Source organism: Oxyura jamaicensis, chromosome 6, assembly GCF_011077185.1.
Source record: "Oxyura jamaicensis isolate SHBP4307 breed ruddy duck chromosome 6, BPBGC_Ojam_1.0, whole genome shotgun sequence".
Classification (NCBI taxonomy): domain Eukaryota; kingdom Metazoa; phylum Chordata; class Aves; order Anseriformes; family Anatidae; genus Oxyura; species Oxyura jamaicensis.
Window position 1 is genome coordinate 10657972 of NC_048898.1, and position 19556 is coordinate 10677527.

General features: G+C 35.4%; 1 protein-coding gene across 6 annotated transcripts in view; it reads right to left on the minus strand.

Annotated features, from left to right (window-relative positions):
• Nucleotides 1–642: 642 nt before the first annotated feature.
• The window catches only part of SH2D4B (SH2 domain containing 4B), a 112410-nt gene continuing 93496 nt past the window's right edge, over nucleotides 643–19556 (minus strand). For all 6 annotated transcript variants that reach the window (XM_035329514.1, XM_035329515.1, XM_035329512.1 and 3 more), the window contains 2 exons: nucleotides 5855–6075; nucleotides 643–2971 (listed from right to left, as the gene is read on the minus strand). In XM_035329514.1, coding sequence (XP_035185405.1) covers nucleotides 2879–2971; nucleotides 5855–6075 — 314 coding nt within the window. In that variant the 3' untranslated portion in view covers nucleotides 643–2878. The remainder of the gene's footprint in view (nucleotides 2972–5854; nucleotides 6076–19556) is intronic.

Here is a 19556-nt window from a genome sequence, read left to right on the forward strand (position 1 = left end):
GTGAAGCAGATATGATGTTCAGAGCTGCAACCAAGAGGTAGACAAGCCCAACTCTTGTGGACTAATAGTGTGAAATCTAGTTCCAAGGTAGATGGAGCTCAAACTCATTTCATAGCTGAAATCTCAGAGGCCTACAGAGTAAAAGGGTAAGTAGCAGCGTCTTTCTCCAAGGGCAGCAAAAATCCAAAATGCTTCTAAAACAATCAGATAAGCATATTTTTCCCTTTCTTATTTTCTTCATTTTCCATGTTTACTCCTTCACTGCTTTCCCTTCTCTTCCTCGTACTAAATGGCTACCTTTTCATAGTCCACTGAATTTCTGCAGGGCAAAAAGAAGTACTGTAACTTAGAAAACATCTCCACAATTGTACATCCCCCACAGTCCTTGAGTGTATTGGCAGCAGCTGCACATGTCTACTAAGGAAAGCTTCTGTTCTTCTTAATTTCTGCTTCCTATGATCTCCTTTTGTTTCCTTTGAAATTTATCTTCAGTTAAGCTGCACTGTATTTTATTGCTACTGCTTCTGGTTATATATTGTTGAGTTTTTCTTTGCTGATACCGTATGAATTGGCTGACTCGTGTTTTTTTATTATTTTTATTTCTGTGGGGCTATGGAGAGAATAAAAAAAAAAAGCAATTCCTTTACTTGAGAATTCTGACATTTATTAGCATAATAAAACTCTCAGATGAAATTGCAGTTTTCCAGACAGTAATTTCATTTGCAGAGGAACTTACATGGAATTTATTTTAAAGCCAGGTAAAGCCCAGCATAAGAAATAGATGGAATAGGCAGAAGAATTTACAAAATTAGAAGTAAGAAATGTAGGCTGAAATGAAAATGAAACTGCCGTTAGGTTGTTAATTACATCACAATAGGACATGTAATCATGTAATATACAGAGCCGTATTTCCAAGCCTTCTTATCCACTAAACAAAATGCAGGAAGTTGTTGAGAATTGTGTAACTAGAAATAAATAGTGGTATATCTCTACAAATGTGAATTCCTTATTGAAGAAGTTCTTCAATTTTCTGTATTTAAACATTCTCAAAATTGTGCACAGTGGCTTGAATAATCTTTAGAAAAACTCTAGAAATTGCATATATATTTTCCAGCATGCTTAGCAACTTCTCCTAGGAGAAGTCATTTTATGCCTTTAAAAAAACAACAAACAAACAAACAGTTCTTTAAGGCAAAATACCAGCCTGCAAAGATGTTTAGATGTCTAAATATTGTCTTAATTATTCAGTACTGTCTTTGGACTATCAGTCCTACAGTCAGCTGCTGCTCTCTGGCCTCAGTCTTTGTATATTTACACTTCTTAACTTTAAAATGTCCCTTTCCTTTCTCCTGTAAAGTAGGGGTCCAGTTCTTCTGTAATGGAACATGTGCAGCTGTAAATAACCTGAAGATGGGGGGATTCTTGAGATGCCTATATAAAGAGTGCAAAATGAAACCTAATTTTTTGAGAAAGCAGATAGTAGATATGAGGGCTCTTTGGAGGGGCACTTACTGAATGTTCTATTGGGGAAAAAAAAAAAAAAAAAAAAAAAAAACACGCAATTTTCTGTGATGGTTTCTATACAGTCCATATTTGAAAAGCACAGTGAATTACCCTGAGCTGAGCTCCACCAGCTGGATTCATGTCTGTATGTACCTTTACCAGGTGTATTGTAGACCCAGATCAGACATACCAGGTATCTCTATTAGATCCTAATATAAGAATTACGTCTACATTCAGAACTGCAAAGCTGTATTCCATTTTGGGGATCCACCCTGGTGACCTGCAGAGGACCACACTTTAACACAATTCCAAAACAACTTGGGTATCTTGCCCCTTTATCTAGCTTCCAAGTTAATTTGTTCCTCAAGATATTAGCTGTAGTTATGGAACGTCCTACCACTGTAAAACTACTTGTTGCAAGAAGCCCAGCTGTCATCTCATCTGAGAAATGTAAACTATGATCAACTGTTCCAGCTAATAAGCATTGCTTATTTGCTGCACTTCTTGATTTGCTTTATTATGAGGTGTTAGAGTAACCACTTATAGCTCAGCTAAGGGAGGTATCTGGTACTATAGAAAAATAAAGCTAGGAATCTCCAGCGTGTTGCACAGCACTACACAAAATATGACAAGGAGAGTGTGAGTTGTGGTTGCTGCTACAAATCAAACTGTGGTTATTAGAGTAACTAATTTAGAAGAAACTAACCAGTTTGTGTACAGAAGTAGAATTCCTTCCTTGGCAGCTGGACTGCATGAAATCGTAAATAAAATGTGAATGACCTTGTTCTGACTGTCTCTGCTGTGGTTAACTTTGTCAGCCTATATTCAAAAGCATGATGGCAAGTTTCCAGCTATACCTAAACATTTTAGCAATGACAAACTGCAAAAGGACATTTTAAGATTGCATCTCTTGTTATCAAAAGTGAATCACTGAGTGATGAGATTGTCAATAGAAACTGACAAACCTTGCTTTGGAAAAAAGAACCCGTTCAACAATATTGGTACAATACTTGATGAATAATTCCCATCCATACTTCTAGCTGTTACAAGTATATGATTTTGCATTTTCAATATTAAACATTAAGAAAATTAAGATAGGAACTTAGCTTTCAGTGCAATTGGCCACAACCTCTTAAAAATTTCTGGTAACAGTCTTCATTTGTAATCTGACAGTAAGTTCTCATCTTCAGAATATTAGCAATATGAATAATAATGATAATTCAGATGTGAAACAAATATTTTGGGTCTTCTAATGAGGATATTTATTTTGGCCACAAGACTAGTGGCTTTGAAAGTTTGTTAATTAGTTTTCAGTGTTTACTTTTATAGCTATCTATTACTGTAGCTATCTAGAACACATTACTGTTAGTCCTGGTTACTCGAATAAAGGGCTGTAGTCTGGTGGATTCTTCTGCTGTCCACATGGTTCCAGTAGTAGCTCCCCACCTGAGGATGTGATGATTTCTTCCTAAAAAGATACAACCAATTAGAATATCATTCACAGATGTCTAAGCTTTTCCCTGTCTTTCAAGAAAGAAAAACAATAGCAATAAAAAATAATAATAATAAAACCACACTCCACTGTAATTGGTAATTGATTACAAACAATACTTCATAAAATAAGTAAAGACAGCAAAGGGATCCTATCAAGCACTCATTTTCTTCATAGTTTGTTTATTTTGTATTCATGCGAGTAGTAACTTGGGCTGGTATCAAATACTGAAATCAAATTGTTGTTATACAAAAAAGGCTGTGATTTGACTTACCTGTAAGTTGCTATATTAAGAAAAAAGCTATAGATGCCTGTAAAGGGTGTTCTCAGGGGTTAATTTAACACACCTGCCAGTCCTACTATGCTACTTCCATAGTAGCTGGGATGAAAGAAGCTTCCCCGGGTGGACTGAGGAAGAGATCTATATTGAGTGCTCATACACAACAGTAACAGCTTTTTGGCTGTTTATAGAGAGTTGAAAGATATTAACCTTGCTAAGGTAAAGATGTTTTTTACAAATAGCATCTCTTCTAATGAATTACATACCCCCCCAAAAAAAATCTTACTAGAAAACTAGAGAACTTGGTCTTTGCACTACTTCTAGAGTAATGATAATTCTGTTTTTTGTTGTTGTTTTTTATAGAAGTTTGAGATCTACAGATGCACCAAAATGAGTCAGAATTCAGAATATTATTGACTACAACAGCATAAAGTTTGATCCAAGTTTTGGGCCTAAAATTTTCAAAAGGCATCTAGTTTCCATTAAAAAATACAATGGAAATTCAGTGCCTGATTTCCTCAGGGCACGTGCAGTTGTCATTCTTTCACTCATCAGGCTAAGTTCAGAAAGTTACTATTCAAATTAAGTACTTTTGAAAAAAATATGAGAAAGTAAATACAAAAGTTTAGCAATTATGTTGGATGTGTTATTCCTGCCTTCTGGAAAGTACTTAAATGTAAATAATAGAAAATGAATATTGATGCCCACTTCTGTAAGAATTTTGTTCTTCCAGCTAATGGTTACCATCCCTTATATGTGTCAGCTGAATGACCTAATCTAATTCTTTTTTTAACTGAAATGAAGCAGTAGTAGATGAATAAATATAAGCACCTGAAAAAAAGTGGTTATGTCAGCCCTGCTCATTTTGTTTGAAAGTGAAAAGGAATCCTCAAAAGAGTTCAGATATCTTTTGGTTTGGGGAGCTATACTCTTGCCAAAAACAGCAATAAGGAAATAACATTTTTTCCAAACAATATAGCAATAGCTGCACGAGAGTGTGTCTATTGTGCAATCATTTACATCAAGATTGCATAGCTAATTACCAGAAAAAACACCTGAGTGAGGGGATAAGATGCCTACTGAATGAGTCAAAGAGACCAGTTTAAATGTAACTATTACGTTAAACAATTAAAAGAGAACTGTGTGGAGACATTAGACACGAAGCAGTTCCTCTGATAGGCTTAACACAGGGGGAACTGTTAACTATTATCAGGGGATACCCAAGAAACTTTTTTTTTTTTTAAACATCATAATCTAAAAGCTGTTCTGCTTCTGACAAGTCTGTAAATAGATAGGTTTCTAGTACAGTGATTGCCTAGGATGAGAAAAGCTGTGATGAAAACAGGACAAACTAATCCTCTTCAGCCAACCTGAATGAGTTTGGGATTTTCTGCCCTTGTTTCATGTATTTTTTGATTTGGTCACCTAAAAATCCTATTTAAATAGTGACTATCTATGTTTTTATGAAGGATATCGTGTCATAATCCTTGTTCCTTCATGAAATGTAAATTCTGAGAAAGTCAGCTTCATTTTGTTAAATAAAATTACAAAAAGTTGACTTACAGCAGTGTACTGTACTGCTAATAACAATTGCAATATAAGGATTACAGCTGGAAGAAATAGTGTGCAGGTTTGACCGAAGAGATCTTGCAAACTAACCGGAATAACAGAAAGACTTAGGAAAGAATGGAAATTAGAAGAAATATAATCTCTGCTCAGTGTCTGAGAGACTGAACATTGGAAAAATTGAATGTTGTAAAGAAATTGAAGGGAAAAAAAAAAAAAAAGAATTAGTTTGAAACGAGAGTGTAAAAGGGTGAAAAAAAGGAAACAGAAATCTTGAAAAAAGAATCAAGAGAAATTGTAAGGGTGGCTAAGGGAGAAAAGCAGGATTAAAAATGATGAATAAGATGGAGAGAAAGGTAAGATGATGAAAACAACCTACACCATCAGAAACGGTGCTCTTATTTAGTCTCCATCTGGTAAACAGGAAACAAAGAGGCAAAGTAATTCAAGCACATCTAAACTCACGAAAGACTTCAAGCAAATTACTCTCATAAGATTGTTTTGGATACTAAGGAACAACCCTTAGCACATCCCAACAAGAGAAAACCTACATATTCCCTTCTGTCCCATAATGCCCTGCTCCTATGATTTTGCACATTACAGCCTTCACATCAAAGGCTGAAAAATGTTGAAATTTCATTAAAAGACCTTTCCTGTGGTATTGCCAATCCGATTTTATAAAGCACAGAGGCTCGAAAAGTGTTAGTTCTGTCAGCCCTTATTAGTTCATCTTTAGCCCATGAAAGCATACATTGCATAAGAGTCTGCTTAGAAGGGAACACAAATAAATACTGAAGCTTTTGAAAGAAAGGGAAAAGCTTTCTGATTCACTTCAACAGAAGACAGACACAAACTATAAATGTTACAGCTAGGCTTACTCTAGAATATATACGTATATTCTTTTCCCCACTATCGTTACTTCTACTTTCCAGTGTGGTTTCAAATTACATGGTTCATCTTTAAATTATTAATCCCCTCCACTCAGCTATTGATGTCTACCTAGCAAGCGTTACCTTGTGAAAATCAATAAGATCTGTCAGTGTTGCATGTCGGTTTGGATCTACCCCCAAGAAGCTGTAGAAATCCCCCGAAGCATCAACCAAGAAGTGTTTGAACCCACTTTGCTGGCGATAAGACAATGCATAGCCCCAGATTTTCTCACTGACTCGCACCAGGAATGTTCCTTCAGATTTATTCATCAACAACTCTTCTGCCTCCTGGCGGCTGATAATACCTGGCAAAGAATAAAAGGTATTACGAAAAAAAGTTACGAAGACAACAACTCTGGCAGAGCTTAGTAGATCAAATGAAACAAATTCGGAGCACAAGTGAAACTAAAATTGCCTAACTGCTTAATATTAAAATGTTTATAGGAGGAGTAACAGCTCTGAAGACTACATAATTGTTACCTGCTTTTGAAGGACAGCTATATGAATTGTGATGATGCCCCGTGGGATACGCATTTTAATTATCTGATTTATTTTTTTTCCCACCTTACCACCTTTTCAAAGGAAATGCATAAACACAACTGGCACTTCAGACAGGCGAATTCTGTACAAGGGATCCCTTAGCAGTACTAGCATAGTTTTACATTGCAATTTGAACTCACAATACCTTGCTGATATTTGCAATTGTACTGCAGTACTTCTGACTGCGTTGCTTTACACCTGTTTTATCAGGTCCTAAGGAAGGAACATGACACCAGTGCAAGAAAAAAATGTACTGTTTTTGTACATAAATACACACAAACATCCATAAATGCACATAGATAAATTGGAGCACAAAGAAATCAAATGCTGCAGCTAACAGAGCTGTTAACAGAGGTTAATATATTAGATTACCTATTCACAGGCTTGCATTTCTAGGAAATACTGTTACAGAGGAAAAGAAGAAACGAAGATCGCAGTCCTTCCTTTCTGGGACATTTCAGGCTTAATTTTGGAGTAATAGTCTCCTGCAGTTAATATAATTGTAGCCACTAACCAAAGAGGAGTACCCACTTCCTGTGGAGTACGAAGGCGAAGGACTGGATATTGTACTTGTTAACCAGAGCTGAGCTAGTCTTCACAGTTCATAATGAACAACAATCAGTTATGCAGCTTGCTCTAGGACAAGAGAAGACAATTCTGTGGGTTTTCTTATGGTACACAGCTGTCATCCCTCGGTTGATGCTGACTTTTCTATAAACCAACTTATCTTTCTAGACAGCATATTAGGGAACAAAGTCTTTCCCCATATTCTTGTCACCAAGTAGTTTATGTCCTCCCCCAAATTCATTCCTTTGCTGTCTGATAAATTTACTTGTAAGGGCAAAAGAAGGATTATAAATTCAGATTTTTAGAGTAAAGCAAGGAATAAAGTTTAACAGGAGCAGAGCTTTCAAGAAAAATTTTCATTGCTTTTTTTTGTTTGTTAGTTTTTCCTTTCTTATCCTAGGATACAACACTGAAGTTGCTGTTACTTCTGCCTGCATACAGGGTACAAGAGATAAACCTTGAAGAACAAAAGGTGTGATCAGAATTGCACCCAGCACTGAACCATGCCTTACCATCCACCTAGAGAGCTTGGTTCCAATTTGTCTGGTAGGCCTAGAGGATGATAAGCTCGTGTCTCATAATTATCTGTAAAATACCAGATGCTCATTTTAATCAGGAACAGATGTTGAATTAGGCCATCCTGGATGTAAACATGGCACAAATGTCAATAAATTATATATGTACATGTTCCAAAGTTACTTTCTGTGAAGCTAAACTTTCTCAAAGTGATACATGTAATATTAAAGGGAACTGTTTGTCATCATAGAATCCTACGTACATCCCAGTGAGCGTTGCATGGAGTCCCAGTACCAAAAGCCACGTTATTTTAGTGTAATAACAACCATATCTCAGGAATTGCCAGTTAGTACAGAGGGCCTACCTGAAAAACCAAACTGCAGGATGCTCAAATTAAGCCCACACAGAAAATTTTGCCTCTGAGGGATGTACGAAGGAACTAAGGAGGTCTGGATCCTAAAAGTGTGACATAAAGATAGAAAAGATCTTCCTCATTCAGTTTTTATTTACTTTGAGGCAATGAATTTCTTTTACAGTTTTACTTGGTGCAGTGATGACCATGACAAGGGCTACGTCGCAGTGGGTTCCTATTGAAGTATCATCAGTACTAAGAAGAAACATAGTAACATACGCTCTGCTAAATGAGGTACAGTTCTATTTTCTGGAGTATATTACATCATCTTTGCACCAGACATGCAAAACAGGCAGTAAACATGCAAACATATGCATTTGTTTAGAAACAGCATGCAACTGCTCAGTCATCAGTGTCAATTACTGCACTTTGCAAAATTAAAAACAGATTTATTGGAAGAATTCCAAGATGAATTGTTAAAAATAACTCAAACTCTCTTCAAATGAAAATACAGTACTAGTTTGAATCCATATGATACAGCACATTATGCAAAGCTGTAGACCAGGTGCCACATGCCAAGAAATCAAACTATTTATTAAGACAAATATCAATGTGACCTAATTTGAACATACAATGAAAACTTTTTATTGTAATAATGATGACTACTTCCTTGAGACATCTATTCTAGAAACACGCTTGAATGAGCAACACCATAACAAGCTCACAGCACTCAATGGTCCAGGAAAGAATAAACAGTTCCATCACCAGCAAATGGTATATTAATTCCAGTAGTCAATATTTATACTGTAATTCTAGACTAAAAATATGCTGATAACTTTTGGTGTAGAAACTGGATGCTGTTACAACTACCCCTTCTCTAAGTCTTAGCAGTGGCAGAATGGTTATGCAGCACTGAAAAGGAACGAGTTGGCCTAGACAATTTGGCAGCTATAAGAATCGGGTTTTGTAAAAACAAAACAGAAAACTAGTTTGTATTATACGGTGAGCATTATTCTCAGGGCATTTCTAGAGTTTGAATGACCGTCACTATAAGGCATGTAATACCAAATTCATTTAGCATGGGTTAGTTTAATACTAAACAATCTGTTCACCTGCTCTCAACTCCCACCAGTAGAGCTAAAACACTGCAGGCTTCCACATGATGTTATCTTCCTTGCCAGAAGGTATTTTTGTTCTGGGCACTTTATGTCATTGAGTAGGTGAGAAATGCTACATTGCTCACAGCCAAGTTCTTTCTTCTTTTATTCTCTTTTTTCCTAAAGATGGTGTAATAAATTATCAGCCAGATGCTTTCTTCCCTTTTTCTCTCCTGGCTCTGTTAACAGCTCATGAGAAACCATTTCCTTCTCCCTGCTCCTCTCTCTTTATCTCCCCATTATTTTATTCTCTGGTTCAATTCTACAGCGGGTGGTGATTGCAGCACTGAGTCTCCCTCCACCCTTTCAAAAACATTATACTATTCTCAAGGCAACTAGAAAAAGAGTGGCAGTGCTCACTCCTGAGACAGCTGTAGAGAAATAAACAACATCTGTGAAACCCCTACATGAACACTTAAAATTGTTTGAACTGAAGTCAAGAAACTTTGGTTTCCCAAGGCTCTGGTAAGAGGTTTAGAATCACCAGTGCCCTTATTTGTGTTAGTTAGGATATTAATTGGAAGTATTATCTGGAAAAAGAAACCACTGGTGCTTTGAAAGCTATTTTTTTTCTCTCTAATTCTTGCTAATCTCTTTAAAAAAGGGGGGGGGGGGGAAGCAACTTATTCAGCTGATGTAAAGCAGCACTGCTCTATTTACTTTAAACTATTGCAAATAACATTAAGAATTACATTTATTTATGCCAGTTGATTTGGCACACAGTATCAAAAACAGTACTCCTTTCAACTTTGCAAAGCAATCATTTAAAAATATACTTCATGATCAATCAATCTAGCATCTGTATCACCATTTTAATTTTTTATGTGGCCAAATACATAACAGTGCACTTGAACAGAAGTTAGCTACCCCACTGAAACTCACTTCAGTACCTCCCTTACATGTTCTACCTGTCATGCCAAATAATTTATCTCAGAAAATGCACACTACTGTTGTCTATAGGAAATTGCAAAAGAGCAGTAGGATTTTGACTGGGAAAGGATTAAAGGTGCAACTCCTCTTGAAAACACTGAAATCTTAGCTTTATTTTAGGCTTTATTTTTATTTCCCTACCCCAAATTCACTGCATGCATCCATCATATCACACGTGTCTACATATCCGCTTTAAACATTCTGGTGTAGTAATTCTTTGAAACAAACATTTGGTGTCCTTAATGAGAGAACAATATTTCTAAAGACAGCTATTTCAGATCATAAAACAGGTAGTTATTCATCATTAACTGATCTGTTCCTAATTAACAACTTGTTTTTTAAATACAGCACCTATAAGGACATTTGTAGATGATAGTCAAATCTTAACATTTTTTCTGTAATCATGTTCATTTTAATATTAACATCCTAATATTTAGAGTATACTAAGCTCACATGACAACTGCAGAGTCCTTTACGAGTTTGGTGGGCACAGCTGAGGAATTTTGATATTCCCTTCGAGTTTACAGAAGTCTCAATAGCAAGAAAATACTATTTTGAAATATGATGGAGTGACACTTCAGCTTCCCACTCTTCTCTCAGCAATATCCTAGATACATCTTGAGTGAAACTCAGGAGATGAAATACATAAATATTTGTTCAGATAATGCCATAACAAGCACAAATCCAAACGAAAAAACGTTGATTAACTCTGCCAAGAAGGCAAGAATATACTACTAGTCTAAAATTGTTTTTTGAATATACTGATAAGTCACATCATGTCCATTGTTGTGACCTACCAGTGACCTTATGTACCATGTGTTATAAAAATGTCAATATATAAACATAGTTTGGTCTTAATGATCAATACATTTTAAATATGCATATATGCATTTATACAAACCAAGAGGTTGACTGAGATTAGAAAGGGAGCAGGTACAAAATCAGCCCAGAAGCATTCATTTACTCACCTGCAATAGAAATTGTGTGTTTAGCTGATGTTTTTCCTCCTTTAGAATATTTTTTCATTAGCTTGATCTCAAACACTCTAGTGCATGAGGTTTTACTCAGAGCAAAAGCATCACAAATACAGGCATAAATAAATATTAATGAGACCATTCATGCCAAAAGTGCTTTCATAACCATTATGAAAAGCCTTCTATTTCATACAAAATTGATTTGTTGAACAATTATGAATATTAACAGGTAATCAATTAATAGGAAAGAGACTCATCCTGTTTACACAACTTAAAGACATCTAACCAGGGGAGTGTGTGATTTAGGTCACCAATCAAAATTAGGAGCAAGATCCAAAACACAGAGAGGCCAATACTAATATTTCTTTTGTCATCAGTGGGATTAGATCAAAGTCTATATGGATATAAATATTCCAGGCAATCATTACATGAATAATTCACATACTAAACTTCACACAGACACATTACATCTTGAGCAAGTGTAAACAATAAATAAATGAGTAAACACAAGGAAATATGAAGAATTAGCAGATAACTCCCAAATAATGTAAAGGGCTATATATGTCCAATTATGCAGGCAGGTCTAAATTGTAACTTGAGAGAAAGTAATTGAATGATATAAGGGTTAGAAGGATCAGTTTGCTAAGCACTTGCCAATTTTTTCCTTTTCTGTAACTGAAAAACAGAGCTGGACAAACATAGCAGTAAAACTATACCAGTGGAACAAAATCATTTTCATTAAAACAGAAAAGGTCTAGTTTGAGGAGAGGAGACTCTTGCAGGTTTTTCTGCCTAGATTATCAAGAAAATAAAAACAATGTAGTTGCAAGTAAAGAGCCAACCTACTTGGGACTTTATGAATAAAGGCAAATATTCTTAAAAGAAATCCTGAGGAAAAAACAAAACAAAACAAAAAAAAAAAAACAGAAGTTCAGACGGGTGAATCCTACTGCAGCTAGTATGGTTTTAGATGAGCCTACACAAGTTAATTTGTTCATAATGTTTAGTAAAAAATATAGCATAGTAAATAAAATACAAGTTTGAAAGGTAGTTCTACTAGTAAAAAAATAATTTTGAGTTCTTACACTTCTTGTAAATTTACATCTTTATTGGCAATATTTCTGGTTTTATATTAGTTCCATGTGGTTTTATATGTTCCTTACTTGGTTTTGTTCTGTTACTATCCTGCATTTTATACAACATATGTTGACAAATCCATCCTAAAAAGATGTTTTCAAGGATGGACTCATTCAGATTTTGAACACAAAGGAAAAAGAACTTTCTGTCACAAAGCTTGTCAGACTATAATCACAATGAAAATACAGAGGAAACAAATAATACTGACAAATAAATATTGACAAATAATTTGTAGGAATGAATTTGCATGTCTTCATTCCAAATTTCAACGTCTTACACAGCTTATCAGAAGGATTTCAATAGGTGCCTGCAAGATTCATCTGAGAGTCCTGGGCTATTTTGGCAAGTACCTGTGAGATGTACTTTCTATGATCCATGATGGTATGTAAAGGCGTCTCTCTAGCAAGCAAGATTTGACCAAAAATGGAAAATCTCTCATGTTAATATTCAAAGAAACAAAAAAGTAGACCCATCCATTTCATGGAAGTATAAATTACAGAGAAGCAATTTTTGTTTGTAAATTACATTTTTTAAAATTGATAATGTAATAAAAATCACTATTGTGCTTCAAAATGCAACAGTAAAAGGAAAATATCCATCCAGTACTTGAGACAACAGTATGTACTAAAAGGTAGTACAAATTATAAAGTACACTGTGATTGTACCAATGTTAAAGCACTAGAATCTGTATTTGCAGCAAAGCAGCAGTGGCACCAGAAAGTGTAAGGATTTTAAAAAGGATTTTAAATCCTTAGCAATGTAAACTTCCTTCTGTCAGTGGTAGGAAAAGTTCAGTTTGTGTACTCAGTATATAGTTAGGGCTAAAAATGAAACCTGAGGCATTCTACAACCCAAAGTGTTACAACCACCCCCTCTCTTTGCTTTTGGAACCCATGTTGCAGGAGTACCACAAGATCTCCAGAAGAATCTCTTGCTCTCTCCCCATAAGACTTCTGGCTGGGTAGAGCTGTCCGACAGGTTGCGGAAGGACAGCAGGATTTGCATAAACCACCATCAGAAAGTGCAAGAACAGCTTGCAAGAATACGAGTCTATGAACCTAATGGAAGGGGGTCATGGATTCTGGAGCCCATGACAAAGGCAGATACACACCAGTAACAACCACAAGCTAAGATGAAAACTGAAACTGGGAAACTAAAGTCTAGAATATATATGTATATATTTTCCCTAGATTCCCTAATAAGGTGGGAAACAAAAGGTCTGAAACTAATGTTTGGATTCATGACACTACCTACCAGGTCTGGCCTAGGAGAAGGTGAAAAATCCAGCTCCTTCAGCCACTCAGAAATACCAAGAGAATAAAAGCAGGGAAGGTGAAGTGATTGCTTCCCTGCAGTGCAAGAACTAGAGCAGCTATAGTTTATGCTCTCAAGAAAAGCCATCTCTCAAAGCAATAGTTTCCACATGTTGACTTTTTCAATTCTCTCCCACAGGTGTAAGTCCATATGAGAACTCTTAACTGAACATACTTATTGGTGCTCCCTGGGAAGGGTACAATTCATCAACAAACTATGATGTCTAGAATTAATTATTTATGTTAACCTTGAGACTACCAATGTCACATAAAATTTAAGAACTTTGTTATTGGTTATGATGGCTTATGGACTGATCTGCAACTGAAAAAGCCAGAGGATAATATACATATCTAGGTCACACCTTGTCATTTCTCAAGCATTTACATCAGAAACAGCTCGTATAATTAAATATATCCACAAATATTTGCAGCAATAGGATCTTACAGTGTGTCAGCTTATTAAAAAGGCTTATTTTCTCCTTCTCCTTCCTTTTAAAGTCGCAATGCTTCTTTGGATGGTGCAAGAAAGAAAATAGTGAAAGAAGAGATCAATAGTATTGTGTGAAAAAGCTATGGCTGAGAGATAACAATAGCTCTGACTTTGCTGTTTCAGAATAGAAGCAATAAAGACTGAAAAGCAAAGCAGGGGAGTAAATCAAAGACTGATGGTAACAGAAACATAGCTGTTGAAGTTATTCACCATCTGCTGTTAATGCAGGATAAACTCACATGGGACTAGGTCTTCAAAAGTGTTCTGTTCCCGTTTAGGCGTCAAAATGAATGTCCAGGTGTAAAATAATAATAATAAACAAAATAAAAAACACACCAGCAAATTGACAGTTGAGTTTTTTTCAAAACCTGGGCACAAGTGTTACAAGAGCCCAAAAGTCAAGGGGTACAGAGCTCCTATGAAATGTTTTTCTTTCTTACAGCTGGTGAGAATGCAGATTTTTTGCTGTGCTGCATGTTGGTAACCTGAATTTAATTCCCAATAAATAGAATAGCGTCCATAAGTGTCCCAAGTATGGCTCTCTGTACTGATAATAGAGAAAAGGTGTGCAATAGGGCACAAAAAGTAAAAGCTAAAATATGCAATAAAAAAATAAATAGCAAAACTTTCCTGTTTGCAGAGAAAAGCAACGTACGTGGCATTGTATGGGCAAATGCTGCCTATTTGATTCCACTGTCCAGCCAGGAGGGTTTGGATTTGTCTCAAGCAGGGGAAAGCTATGTTTTTTTTTTTTTTTTTTTTTTTTTTTTTTTTTTTTTTTTGTTTGTTTGTTTGTTTGTTTGTTTGTTTGTTTGTTTGTTTGTTTGTTTTGCAAGAGATCCCTTTAGGCAAGGATGAGGAATACTGATAATGCACCACGCTCTAAACAAGTTCTCCTTGAAGACATAGGCAGTGAATAGCACTATCTTGAGCATACAGGATGTCAATGAGAAAAAGTATCAAATGTGAAAATATATAGGCCTGATGTTTTGTTTTAATAATATGGACTCATCTCTCTGAATGAAAAATTAAGCAGTTCTTAGAATAGGGAAAACTCAGATCTCAGAGGCTTTCTTAATTCCCTAAGGCTAAGATTCCTTAAAGCCATTTAAAAGATACTGATATTCAGAAGGAAATGGGGGGTCCTCCTCCCCTGGGGATCTTGAAAATCCTATCTAAAAGAGTAATGCAGTTATAATGGGTATTTTCCTTCAGGTGTACAGAAAATCAGATGTGCTACAACCATTGTTATCAGCGTGTCTCACAGTTAATTCCCTATGCACTTTGCTGAAAACATACCCATTAACTGTCTCCTTTAAAGTTCATTCTATATCCAAACTCTCAAATACTGTAAAAGCCCTTATACTCACTGTCAAGATATTTACACTATATTCACTAACAGGCAGTGCAGCACAAAAAGATAGGCATTTGCTTTACTTGCCTGAATACACCACTGACATAATAGAGCTATAAATTTGTCTATTAATCTCTCCTCAAAGCATACTGTTGGCGTCTTTCTTTCCTTCCTTTCAGATCAGCATATAGACTGCATTAGCCAGGAGAAAAACAAAGATTTCAAACCATCTCTTTTCTTTGTCCATTGTTACATGTTGTCTATCAGAAGAGAAAAGAGCACAATAAAGATATTTAACCTTTTACACCTTTAGGTTTATCTCATCTATATATATTTTTTGAATTTTTCTTTAGAGATGGACTATTATGATCTCAAGTTCCTGCATTAAATCTCTGCTATTACTGCTTAGCTTTTCTCATCTAAACAGTTTCTGAAAAGTAGCTCATTTTAAGAAAGGAACTGTTAACTGTTCCATTTTCAATGGCTTCTCAAACCAGATTGTGTGTGTGTGTGTGTGTGTGTGTGTGTATTTTTACACTCTGGTAGAGTCAATGGAAGATCAATAGCATAGAGTTTCAAAGCACCTAAATAGGATGCCTTATATAAACAGTGCAAATATTCTTGCTAATGGTGTTTTTCTCTTTGCTTATAGGATGACTGGAAAATAAAAAATGTAAGTTAAAAATAAAACAAAACAGAAACCTGTAAATACATCCAGGCCTTTATAAGCATCCTAGATGCTGTTGTACATACTTGACATTTCCTGCAAATAGTATGGTAAATAAGCATATTCATGGAGATGTCTGCAAACTCCAAATAAGAAACAAACATTCTCTGAGAAAATATCAGTGCACTAATCTAAATAGGGAAATTTGTTATATTATTCCTGTAGGATATGTTCACCTCTTTACCATATATATGAGAGTATATTTTTATTTCTATTATATGGGAAAAAGCCAACTATACAGACTATCAGTAAACTTTTGTGATAGGTGCATGATGTTACTAATGAAAGGTAAATATTACAACCTCACTGTATCTTTTGAAATATTAAGATTTGTATAATCAGTAAAGCGCACACAGAAATAGCTCACTAGAGCAGCCTGACAAGGTTGGAAACGGTACAGTGTTGTAATACAAAAACAAAGTGGAGCAAAAAAGCTAATTTGAGCTATGACCCTGGTTCAGCAATCAAAGAGAAACTGAGCTGTTCTGGTACACTAGTCACTGATATTATGCTGTGTGTGAAAATTGAAATGTTTAGAAGTTTTTTAGAAAGATAGTGGCCAATATTCACCATCCTTTATCCAGGAAGACAAAATACGTGCATTCATTTAGTCTTTGTCATGCAAGCAACAAAGGAAAAAAAAGAAATTCTAGCTTGTGGGCATAATTTGCAAGCACATCTTCTTAATCATGTCACTTACTTATATTACTCATCTTAAAACTTGTTATTTAAACCCTCATATTTTTGTTTGCTGAATTCAAATTGCTGAATTTGAAAATGAGAGAGGAGATCTTCCAGTATGCAAATGAAATCTAAATCAAGGGAAAAGATGAGAAAGCTAATCTGTGAAAGGAGAGGATAAGAGATCAAAAGCCCTCAGGGATCTGCTTATGTGCTCACAACTCCAGCTATCATAAGTCCTCCATCCTCCTGCATACTTCTGAGGGCAGCATGGACATGAGAAAATATGGGAGACTAGGCTTTTATCAAACCAACCACACAAAGCAAAACAAACCCCACAGCGTGACTTTGTTTGCTTTAAATTTCTTCAAAAAGGCAAAGTAGAAGAATTAGCTAAAGGTAGTCCCTTTGTAGTTCCTTCCTAGAATTGTATAACCAATTCTGAAGCAACACTGTCAGATTTCACTCCAGGGTGGCCTCATGGACAAAAATCAGGAATGGTGCATAGAATAGAATAGCTCTACTATGAAACAGTCTTGGCCAGGATGGCATTCCTGCAGAGATGTTTTAATTGAGTTCATTACTGACTGGTGAGTCGCTGGTGAAGGAGAGTGGGGAGGTACAGTTCTGAACACATACAACATTCAGAACAGTGTGTGAGGCTGGCGGGAATTTGTTCTTGAATCAAGAGTTCATTTAAAAATGAACTTAAAGAAATATTAATTATAAAAGTGGAAACCATTTGCAGTTCCAAATTATCCAACACTGGACTCTTTAAACATTGAAAGCATTAGAATCAGAATTTTGTGCAAGTTCTCTGAAGCATCATGCACCCTGCATTTTGAACCTAGAACTCGAGACGCCTGCTCACCCTGTGTATGTACCTTACCTTTTCCTATTTTCTGCAGGTTGAAGACTGAGTCTGAAAAGTCACAAGCATGAAAACTATACTGTCAGTCTTAGAGACTGCTTTTGAAAAAACATGTCTCTTAATTCAAATACTGAAGAAGTGTCTATAAGATTTTCTGGAAGCATGCTTTAGCCTTATTTCCATGACTTACAACAGAGTGTTTATAAAAGACACCAGGCTTACTAGTGAAGAAGCCAGATGTTTAGTGTAAGTTCTTTTAGAATGGGATTTCAAAAGTTACAGTTTCAAAAGTTACTGTAACAGATAAAAACAACTGTGCATCCCATCACCCGACAGATGGGTAATTTCATTGGTTTTTCCCCAACAAAAATTGAAATAAACAATTAGCCTTGGGGAAAAAAAATATCTAACTGATGATCCATATATATTGGATCATAGATGGGTCATCATGATGGATCTAGTCAGTGGAAATATATCATTTTTATAATATTTTAAAATGTCACTGCATTTTTATTTTAAACCTTGTAAAATTATAAATTAACTGCAATTTCAAAGCAAACATTTCCTATTGAGAATGAAAGGTTTTTGTTTAGAAACTGACACTATTCATTCAAATACTTTTATAGTATTTCCAGAAAAAGGAGATTCATCACAAAATAAAAATCACTAACACAATTTTCAATTGACAGTTCTAATGTCAACAAATATTTTGGTGTTCCACAAGAAAATCTGCAGTTAAATTTAGCAACCATCTAACCCAGAAAAGAGATTTGTTTAATACTGACATGAATAAGTTCCTATCATATAAATATGTAGATACATCACTGACTACCATGGGCCTTAGTGTGGAAATTAGTAAGTAGGAGATGAAAGAACAAGATAACAGCAGAAGAAGGCATAGGACTTAGATGTTCACAACAAGCACTGAAGTTCCTAACTAGCCTGAGTGCACAATGCCCACACAGAAATTTACTTTAGAGCTTACATCACAATGAACCTCAGTGAAAGGGTCTTAACTGGATAAATTGCTTCTGAGAATGACTCTCAATGTATTCCTTTATACCCCTAAGTTTTGTACTCCCAAGAACCACCTTTCTCTTTGAGTACAACACTGGAATTATTGTGCTCAAAGCCACGATAATAGTAATGTTTATAACATTTCTAAAATATCATATCCACAGGCAAGAAAATACTACATCAAAAGTTGTCCAATTGCATTTGGTAACTACTGTACTTTTTAGCTCTTGCTGAAATATATATGCAACATGTCACTTCTAAAAGCACTTGGCAGTTTCGTTCAATAACCTGCTAAAGTAACAAAAAATGAGTGAAACTACTTATCCTTTCTGTAGCACAAGAAGAATCAAGAAGATTAAGAAAGGCACAATACTAACATTACTGGATGACTGCATCATATCACAGTATAGACACCAAGGACATTTCTGTAAGACACGATACTATGGAAGAAACAAATTATATGTAAATATAAATTATGATAATTAAATTTAATTTGCTGTCTTTTGAAATATGTACCCATACCACAACATTATTTACTAATGCCTTTAAAATATTTTATATTCATATGCACAGAGAGACAAGCAGACATGTCCCTGTTTTATGGATAACACATTATCACAATATTTAGGTTTTCAATTTCTGGTTAAATATAACTTCTGCTCATTTGTTAGGTGACATATGTACCCAGCCAATACTAACAGTGTCTGTCAATGTGTAACACTTTTTTTTATGCTCTTTGAATGGAAAAAAATGGTGAACAGTTGTATCTTCATAAAGAGGATCGGGTACCTGGAAGTCTGAAGGACTGAAGGTAAGAGTCTAAAAGGTTTTCTGAATACTTTGAACTGATGATACGGTACCTCGCTGAATATTAGAACAACAGATGTTTAATAGGGAAGTGAGTGTGCTCATACAGATAATATAAATTTGAAATACATTATGAAATCAAGAGGAGTTTGGAAAGGTGCATAGTAGCCTCTCCAGCACATTCAGCTAGGACAGAAACAGTGCTGGTGCTACCTACACATGAGTTGCTGAAGTGGAGTTCTTGCTAAGTAGAAAAAGATGTCAAGTACCATTGTGACACTGGAGAAGAAGAAAAAATGAAAGTTTCAGAGAAATAGTAAAACAAACAAACAAACAAAACCCCACTGCACTGA